The sequence below is a fragment of the Sprattus sprattus genome (assembly GCF_963457725.1).
Source record: "Sprattus sprattus genome assembly, chromosome: 1".
Taxonomy (NCBI): domain Eukaryota; kingdom Metazoa; phylum Chordata; class Actinopteri; order Clupeiformes; family Clupeidae; genus Sprattus; species Sprattus sprattus.
In genome coordinates, this window is record NC_137920.1 from 27185852 (window position 1) to 27196386 (window position 10535).

Consider the following 10535-nt stretch of genomic DNA (forward strand, 5'->3'; position numbering starts at 1 on the left):
TATGAAGAATTTAAACCTATACTAAAACGATCACCATACATCTATAACACTAAAAGCAACACAGCTGCTGCAGCTAAACCCAGGAAGGAAAGCTGGCAGAAAATGTCTGACTGTGTGAATGTGTAAATTAAGTTTCGGAGGATTAGTCACGCATACTGTAAAGTATTCCATTCTATTGTTCAATTAAATCCATGAGTTGCTTAGATGTCAGTCAAATACATGATCCTCCAGGAAGAGTCAGTTGGCAGTGCTTTTACACAGAGCAGGTTAGGTGTGCAGCATAAGTTACCATGGCGATGTACAGTTAAACGTGAACCACCATTTTGACACTAAAAAACCCAAATCCTGCTTCATAGTAATGGTCCCTGTTATTTCCTGTAAAGGAATTTAATTTGAATATAATGCTTTAACTCTCTATACTTCTCCAAGCACAAGTTATTCATGTAAACCATCAAACGTTTGAAAAGACAAAAATTGTAGAAAAATTCTCTCTTGCCCTCTTTAAAATCACTTTCTGTGATACTTTCTCAATATTTGAGAAGGCGAGACACAGAGAGACTGAGGGAGAGAGAAGGGCGGGGGGGTGCAAGATGGAGAGGGAGGATTTCCCAGGCAGTGTAAAAACAGAACACAGAACTTCTTTACTTCCTGCTTGACGCATCAGGTCAGTAATGATATTGCTTATGTCATTTCTTGAGAAGAATAGTACACACAGCCAGAGAAAAGGGGGAGGGGGAGGACAACGGTGTCATTCAAGCAGTCTAGGTGCCTATTATGTGCTTCAACATAGCAACCTATTCATTTTCCCCCAAAAATGATTCTCTCGCCGGTCTCTCTTGTGCCCCACCCCTGTCTCTCTATACCTCTCACACTCTCCCTCACTCACACACACAAGACACACACACACACACACACACACACACACACACAGAGAGCTGATATGCCTTGGTACAGTATCTTGGCCTCACTGGTCTCCTTTGCTGCCCTGTAATCAACTTCCTCCTCCGCAATGATGTGTGTGTGTGACTGAGTGTGTGTGTGTGTGTGTGTGTGTGAGTGTGTATCTGTGTGAGTCAGGGTTTCTGTTAGCCGGTAATTACTGTTCTTGGCCTGGTGACATTTATTTAAAAACAACAATAAATTAAAAACTTGCCGGTCTGAAGGACTCAGTGAATACTGTTTTATACTGTATTCTGTATGACCATCATTACCAAGGTGATTTTATTGAGTCAAAATCCTATTATTGGGATTTTTCGGATTTTATCCAATCACGTTTCATTCTCCGTGAAGCTTCAGTCTGAGCTCCACCTCCTAAAGCCTTCGCCGACCGCAGTAGTGGCAATAGAAAATCTAATCTTGACTGTCAGAGACATCATGGTGGCTATCAAATTGTTCTGTCTGCAAGGAGGGTGAAGGTTCATCCATCGGAAACATCAGCGGATCTCTGGGTCTATTTGTTAGCCTATTATGTGACGGTAAATGCCAGCAACCTTAAGTAGGGTAAAGTAGGCTTATTCACTTTAACGGGGCAGTTCTGTTCATCCAAACCCTGGTTGGCTGATGTCCTAGCCTACAACCTCACAAGCCACAAGACGAGAGAAATACTGTAAAGCGTTTCTCTCGTCTTGTGTCTTGTGTGGTTGTAGGCGAGGTTATGCAAGCAACCTAGCTAACTAACAACAGTAAACAAAGTATTTCTGTAGTTGTTTACGTTTTAGAATGCTTTAAAAAGTGTGCATTTACAAGCTAGACTTTAGTTTCTTTCTTCAGTTTAACGCCTACCCCAGGTAACAGTCAAACTTGCTAGACAAAAAGTCCTAGCAGTGTGTGTGTGTGCACGCTAATGTGGATTTGGCACTTTAGTTTGTGTTGGGGGGGGGGGGTAGAGAGCGCAAGAGAGAGAGAGAGAGAGAGAGAGAGAGGGGAGAGAGACGTCCTCTTCAAGGGAAAGGTCTTTCCTAAAGGCCTTCCAAACCATCTCATCTTACTCTTGCTCTTTTACTCACACACACACACACACACAATCATAATGCATCTCTCTTTTGCCCTCTCCCCTTCAGCATCAGACAAACCATATTTTCTACTCTGTCATGGAGACACACACACACACACACACACACACACATACACACACACACACACACACACACCATGTGCGGTGACCGACTCTGATGACTAAGCAGCACACTGTGAGGAAAAGAGAGATGGAGAACGGGTGGGAGGAAAAGGGTGATAGACGAAGGGGAGAGAGGGAAGGAGAAAAATAGAGAGAGAGAGAGAGAGGGAGGGAGAGAGAGGGAGAGGGGGAGGGAAAGAGCAGGGAGGAGGGAAGGGGAGAGAGAGAGAGAAGGAAAGGGATATATAGAGAGAAAGAGTGGGGCTGGAGTGTCATTCATTTTCTCTGTGTTTCTGCGTGGTTTCCTCAGAAGAAACCCTGTAAGCATGATCCCTTGTTCTAAACCAGCTGTTCTCTAATGTGGTCTTCTATTTTAACACAGCTGTGTTTATGCCTGTGCCTGTAATTGTCAATACTGCATGTGTGTGTGTGTGTGTGTGTGTGTGTGTGTGTGTGTGTGTGTGTGTTTAAAAGGGGATTACTCCACTTCAGCAGCTGGAGTAAATTTCATTTCCAACTTGGTTATTCAAAGACACGTGGCCCAACTTTAAAAAGTTTAGATCAAAGACATGCTGGCCTCTGTGTGTGTGTGTGTGTGTGTGTGTGTGTGTGTGTGTGTGTGTGTGTGTGTGCCCACACACACTCACACATGTGCAACTGTGTGTCTGTAATAAGGCCTTATTACTTCCGTCTGTAGCGACATGTGTAGTCCTGTCTGTCTGAGGTTGGTGTCTGAATCACCAGCTTGATTCAGTGTATCGTACTGCGCGAAGACTGCCTGATGTCGCCTAGAGCCTGAAACCATCTCTGCCAAAACCACAATGAAGGGCAGACCTCCATCCCCCCTCACCCTCCACCCCCACCCCGTCCACTCAACTTGAAGCTGTGTGTGTGTGTGCCGTGAGTCCATAGCATCTGACTCCCATGTGTGAAAACAAAATCACACACCCAGATTAAAGATTAAGATAAACCGGTAAAAAGGGAATGCAGAACAAATTGCATCCTGTAACACCACAATATCAAGATATATGCAACCACACACACACACACACATACACACACACACACAATACATCAACATATCTTAAAAAAAAAAAAAAAAAAACAATAATGTATGTATATATAAAGATAAAATATGTATCTACATCACACATGTAATCCTCCCATACAGCCCTATCTACAACCATCTGCACCACCCCAGTGACACGCAACCATGAGTAGACACAAAGATCACAACAGGCAAGTCTGACGCACATGAACTAAATGAACTAAATGAACTATCGTGTGGTGTGTGACCACTGCCCTGACCCCATCCATGTTTGTGCTTGCTGGCATTAAATAAACTAAATTATGGCTTTAGTTCATGCATGATAGACTTTGCTTATCGCTTTGCTCGTTGCCTGTTGCCAATCAATGAGGACCCTTTATCTTTTTGCCTCACCAAACCTCCTGTTACATCCTCCAGATCATAAACAAACACACACACACACACAAGATATAATTCACCTCCACATCCACATATATAAACTGAAATACAAACACGAGCAGACAGACAAAGACACTGTTTGCCTTAAAGAGACACACACACACACACATACAAGTTACACTCACATCAAAACATATGCACAACCAGACACACACACACTCCCTCACACATACACACACACACGCACACCCACTCCTTCACACATACATACACAAACGCATCAGCTGAAACATGAACACACACAGTGTGTAGTATTCACCTCTAGCTCTACATATCTAAGCTTATGCACAAACACACATACTCTCCCTCTCTCACAGACACACACACACACTCACACAGACACACAAACACACACCCACACAATTAGTATTCGCCTCTAGCTCTACATACAGTATATAAGCATATGCACAAACCCACATACTCTCCCTCTCACAGACACTCACACAGGAACACAAACACACACACACACACACACACACACACACACACACAAACACACACACACACACACACACACACAAACACACACTCTCACAAACACACACTCACAAACACACACACCCACCCACCCACACACACATTCACTCACCAGCTGGAACTCGCTCCTGCGTCCGTAGGCCTCCTGTATCCCGGCGTCGCTCCAGAGCATTTCCAGGGCGTCCACGTAGAGCTGGAACGTGCCCGGCTCCACCCGCACCCCCGGCCGCCCCTCGAAGGACATCACGAACATTCCGTGCTTCTCGTTCTCGGAGCTCTGCCACGGGATGCCCAGCTTGTCCCTGGCATCCACCAGCACACGCATGCCCTGAGGGACAGGAAGACCAGGAGGAATATGAAGAACAATACTGAGGAGAATACTTAGAATTCTGAGGAGAATACTTGGAATTCTGAGAAGAATACTAAGAATACTGAGAAGAATACTAAGAATACTGAGGAGAATACTGAGAAGTATGTGTGAAGCACCTTTTAACAATAAGGGACAAAGAGTTCAAGTTCAAACAAACATTTTGCAATCAAGCAGCCATGAAAGCATTAGTGATAATAGAGTATCACTGTCTGTAACAATGGCAGGTTGTGTAATCATGGATCTGGAATTCAAGAAAACAATGCAATTATCTTAAAATCAAACTAGTTGGATCCTGTCCCCTAGCCATGCATCCATGTCTGGAGAAGACTCTGCTCCACTGCATCCATTAGTGTTAGCACCTTTAGCGTTAGCACCATTAGCGTTAGCAGCATTGGGACTTGCCTCTAGGGGCCTACAGTAATGATACATCTGAAGGCTAGAAGTTGACAAGCATCCCTGTGTCTTCTGTCCATGTTAATACTTTTGTTTAGGGTGATTTTTTAGTTGACGATTTAGAGGGACAGGAAGACCAGGAAGTATATGAAGAAGAATACTAAGAAGTATGTGTGAAGCACCTTTCAACAGTAAGGGATACAAAGACTTCAAGTTCAAACAAACATTTGGGCTTGCAATCAAGCAGCCATGAAGGCATTAGTGATAATATAGTATCACGGGCAACAATGGCAGGTTGTGTAATCAACGTTCTGGAATTCAAGAAAACAATGTTATCATCTTAACATCCAACTAGTTGAATCATGTCCCCTTGCCATGCATCCATGTCTGGAGAAGACTCTGCTCCACTACACACATAAGTGTTAGCAACTTTAGCGTTAGCAGCATTGGGACGTGCCTCTAGGCCTACAGCAATGATACATCTGAAGGCTAGTAGTTGACAAGCATCCCTGTGTCTTCTGTCCATGTTAATACTCTTGTTTGGGGTGTTTTCTTTTAGTTGACGATTTAGACATTTATACTAAAGCTGAAACAGAGAGACTAAGAGTGTAAACATATACAGTAACTTTCTCTTCATCATAACATCAGAGCTATATCATCATTAAGTAGTGTTTTTTAAAGAATTACTCGAGACGCACTAAACACAGCAGACAGAACCATGCCCATCAAGCCTGAGAAATATCACCACCACAAACAAACCCTTGCACAATAGCAATTCAGGAACTGAAATTAATTTGGCTTGCATTTTAACAAAACCGGTTGTGCTTCAGAGTCATTAAAACAAAGAGCAGCCTTATTAAAACTCTGTCATTTCACCAGAATTATAATCCAGCGGCAGTTTGGGGAGATGGGACCGATACTCCTTCCCCCTTACTACAGTAAGGCTCCTGACTCACAGGTCAAGGATGTGTTTCGAGATGCAAGATTTCGGAGATCGATAAGCTAAGCAGCTTCTTTTTAAGCCTGTTTTAGTCCTTGCAGTTATTCAGGCGTCTCAGTACTAGTGCTTTGTGTAATTACCTTTCACCCTGCTCCCCCTATTAAAAAAAGAAACTGTATACGCTGTGATTATTACCCATTCCATACTCTGAAACCTTTTACAAGGAAATACTCAGACACAACATTTCCTCTTGATGCAGGTCAAGAGACCAGAGCCAGGGAACGAAGTTACACACAGAATAGACACAATTTATGTAACTGTTAGTTACTGCGTACCATTTGTTTTAAGGTTTCTTCAGTGAGTATAAATATCTGGCAAGGCGTTTCTTTTAAACAGTAGGCTAAAAGAGTATGTGGGTGTGTGTGTTTGTGTCTCACATACTGCATGTGTGTGGGTAAGAGAGATTCCTCTGTATAGTATCTTGGTCTTACTGGTTTCTTCTGCCCTGTAATCTGCTCCTTCCTCTAAAAAGTTTGCTGTGTGTGTGTGTGTGTGTGTGTGTGTGTGTGTGTGTGTTTGTATGTTCATACGCATGGGTCTTTGCACAATTTAGCAAACAAGTCAGGTCTTTCCCAGAGTGCGCAGCGTGAGACTTACACAGAGGTAAGGAGAGAGGGTGGAAGACAAGACCTCAGACAGACACAAAGCCAGACACGGAGAAAGGGAGTTCGTTGTAGCTTGACGCATGGGGCAGGATACTGACGCACACCACTAGCAGGTCGGTGGGAAACCCCCGTCCTCTGTCCACTCAAAGGAGATAAACTCCACAGGTTAGACACGGGTCAAAAGCCCCTCAGACTGCCCTGGGGAACATTCTCACGGCCTACAGCTTGGTATTGATCAAATACAGACTTCATTACCAAACACCGTTAGCAATAAACAGGGCATATTGCACACCAAAACGAATAGTTGGTTCTTAACAGGCACTAGTCATATAATACCTAGTACATTTATCTAACCTCCGCTACATGGCGCAAAAAACTGAATGAAACTCGAGGAAGCTGAAAACTTTTCAGTTAGTGTTTTGTTAGTTTGCGTGGGCCTTAAATTCTCAAGCATGAGATAGGCCTGTGGGATTATGTTACCTTAAGTATGTTGTCATAAATTGTATCTCGAAAATCCAGCAAAGTTCTGCCGTCAAAGCCATGCCCATTGATGATCCGCATCTGTTTTAGAAAGGTTGACTTGCCACTCTCCCCCGCGCCAAGTAACAGGATCTTCACCAGCCGTTTGGTGGATCGCCTCTCGCGCTCCAGCATCGCGTCTATCTCCCGGCTCCGACGCCGTGCTTCACGCTCCAACAGCCCGTCCTTGTCCCCGCTCTTCCCCTTGCCGTTTCCCCGCTCTGTAACCGCCTCTGCCGGTAGGAAACATCGACTTAAGCTCCGCATCATGCTGGACATGTCTGCGGAAGAGAGTCACTTGCTGAGGATGGGCGAAGAGATTAGGTGGGCGCTAACTTTCTTGTTGTTGTTTGCCTTCCCGAAAAAGTTTGAGCTGCTGCATTCCCAGTCGATACGACGTTCGATGAGAGTCGAGACTGAACTGTAAAACTGTAACAACAACTATAAAAAAAAGCTGAAAAATGTATCACGACACAACAAACATTAACCCATTATTCCACTGCCCGCAGTCACCGTAACACGTATGTGTGTGATAAAGGATTCCTCCGTTGTTGTTTTTTAAGTGGCGAGAGGATGAAAATAACTTATCCTGCCCATCGAGGAAAACACGAGAATGCCCCGATTCTTCTTCTTCGTCGTAGAAAAACTGTCGCAAAACAACTTCTCATTTAACACCACACACAAGATAACCTACGTCTTTGTTAAAATCCCGAGTAAATTGACAAACGGTCTAAATGGAAAAGTCGAAAGACTGCGCGTCTGCTACGGTTTGTGGTCTTTAGAAAGTTTGACAAAGGCCCATCCCAGATCAGTAGTAGCCTAAACTAAACGCTCGTCCCCTCCGTCACTCCTCGCGGGAGGGTCTTTTCTTTCCTTTTGGAATAAGAATGGACATCCTCTAACAAACAACAGAGGGAGCTGTAGACTGTGTTTGTATCCGCCTCATGGTTCGTCTGCATTAGATGAGCTCAGAGGCAACGCAATTTTGGAGGAGTTCTATCAAGCTGGCTACCGTATTTTTGTTCAGGCTATTGAGTTCAAATGCTGTATGCTGTAATGCTGTTTACAGCCCGATGGCTGCATCAAACATAAAGCCGCGTGCTCTTTATTAAGACTTTCAGCTGCGTCTGAAACTGCGCATGACCTGAGTGGTAATTACCACACAAAGTAGCCTAATAATTACAAAATTCAGCAAAAAGTGTGCTGTTTTTCAGCTAGCTTTGGAACTGTCACTGTTTGGCTTTCACCTGTTGGAGTATATGGCATGCGAGTTTGAGCACGAGCAATCTCACACATATCCAGAGGGTGACGCAATAACCACAGTTGAAAGCTCGTGCTTCCCTCTCTCTCTCTCTCTCTCTCTATTTCCGTTCAAGCGCTATAGCCTATGTATTATATATTTGTGTGTTTTTTTTCTCCACTTAGCCAAAGTTAGACTCACTCACATACTTTAAACGGCATCAGTAAATATGATTTCACCTAGGCTACATTAAGAATGCATGTTAAAACGCAAACTATAGTTTTACCATCAGGGCTGCTGCATGAGTGATGCTCCTTTTAAAAATCTGAAGTGGACATTGCTCAGTTATCGCCGAGACAAGATTTGGAGTAGATTTATATTTGAGGTTTCCCGTGAGGCCATATGCGTTCATGTTGTGTTTCACTTGAAGGCAATGTTCCAGGGTTTCACTACATTAACGCCCTAGACGTAACGCTGGTGATGAAAAAGCTTTCAGGTGAATTAGGCTATCGTATCTGGCACCTTGGTCTTTCATACAAGCGAAGCGTGCTTATGCTAAAATCAATGTCAGTCTGAAGAGTTAGCTGGGGCTACTCAACTGCTAATAGGCATATGCGATGTAAATAGTCAGAGTGGAACATGAACAATATCTATAAAGAAAGCCTTCTGTAAAACCACACTCGCTTCAGTTCTCTGAAACACAACTGTTTACACCTAAAAAGGTACTTCACACTTTTTTTTTGCTGTACATTTTATATGAATGTGCTGTGATTAAACACATCAATGTTTGTGTTAATATTGACATATCTACCAAATTTACAAACATCGTCATTTTATGGGTTTAAGCCAAGGGGACCTATACCCCTTTTGTATGTGGGCTTGGGTCATGCGGCTTTGCTGGCTGTTTCGCAGACAAAGCACTGCTAATGACTCGAGTTTGTCGGTTATAGTGTGTTTATCTTCAAGTAACCTACACGTCTATGAGCTATTTCCACATCACTAGTACAACTCAAGATCAAACGTTGTAGGTAACAGCTATGTTCTCTCCACAACAGTAGGCCTACCTGTCAGTTGGCAAGGGGGAAGGTAGGATCGACTGCCAACACCTCATAACTCAGTAATGTAACCTATGTCTGACAGTTATTGCAGCATTAAAACATTATTCACCTATTTAACATCAACAACATTAGTACATTGTTGCATTTTGCGACCTATGCCTTTATTGTTCACAAACCATTCAATACAACATATGCCATGTGGTTCATTTTTTAATCTCTTTCCTGTTACAGGTTTTCAATAATGGCTCAGGTAGTCACTTCATCATCAGGTTCAGGTTTTTCTGTCTTTTATGTAGTGTAATGATTTTGTAAAGCACTTTGTGGCGTCTGAAAAGCGCTTACAAATCAATGTTACATACTGGTGGTGTGTTTGTGGGGATTGTGGAACAATGCCTACAGATCCCGAGAATGTCTGCTGCAGGGAGATACCACAGGTAGTATACATTCTTTGTGAATTAAGAGATTATTATGCAGTTTTTTTTATCTTTTCTGGATGTTACTTACTCCTTTCAAACTACAATAGCTTCAGAACCATCATACACAGATCAGCCTGGCCTTGAACCTGTGTGTTTGCGTGTGTTCTCACTACAGGGTGCATTCAACATCTACAGAGCAGACTATGGGCCTTTACATCTAAGGGGAATAGAACAGTTATTCTTTATGCTTACAAATAGTCAGTTATTATTTTGATAGAAATATGAGAAGGAAGAAAATACAATAAATTGCCATTCCTTCTATCTTACATTGTTTGCTATTCGCCTTCCATGTTGGACAGTTGTTAATGTGTCACGTATCAAACACAGAAAGCACACAACACAGTTTTGTATAGATTTCTCTTTTATTGTCAGAAAGATTGCTATAGCAAATACCACACTGCAAATACCACACAACTGAAATTAAGTCATTCAATGTTCCAACGCGCACAGCGCTCATGATTGTTTACAGGCAATAAACAAGCGACGCACAAAAATTATATTTAAAATATTATTTACAGAAACAACCAAATATGTGTCATCAGTTAGGTTTCAAAGGAGCCAAACTTAAAAAACAACCAATCAAAAAAAAAACTTCTTCTGGTTCTGTTTTCCTCTGCGTTTCCAGGGTTACGGCACGGGAGATTTCACAGGTTTCCCCGCCCCCTCACTAATTCTTCACAGGTCATCGCCTGAGAATGTCAGCGGGTCAGGATGTTGGAATAACTATGGTGTTTTCACCCTATCTCTTCCACTTAGGGTAGAGAAATGTGTCAGCCACTCTGCTTAGGAAAATTA

General features: G+C 43.0%; 1 protein-coding gene across 2 annotated transcripts in view; it reads right to left on the reverse strand.

Annotated features, from left to right (window-relative positions):
• The window catches only part of LOC308374418 (guanine nucleotide-binding protein subunit alpha-12), a gene marked incomplete at its 3' end in the record, with an annotated part of 11806 nt that extends 4382 nt beyond the window's left edge, over nucleotides 1-7424 (reverse strand). For both annotated transcript variants that reach the window (XM_080850196.1, XM_080850195.1), the window contains exons 1-2: nucleotides 6928-7424; nucleotides 4192-4407 (exon numbers count right to left, since the gene is read on the reverse strand). In XM_080850196.1, the coding sequence (XP_080706322.1) occupies nucleotides 4192-4407; nucleotides 6928-7245 (534 nt within the window). In that variant the 5' untranslated portion in view covers nucleotides 7246-7424. The remainder of the gene's footprint in view (nucleotides 1-4191; nucleotides 4408-6927) is intronic.
• Nucleotides 7425-10535: the final 3111 nt, after the last annotated feature.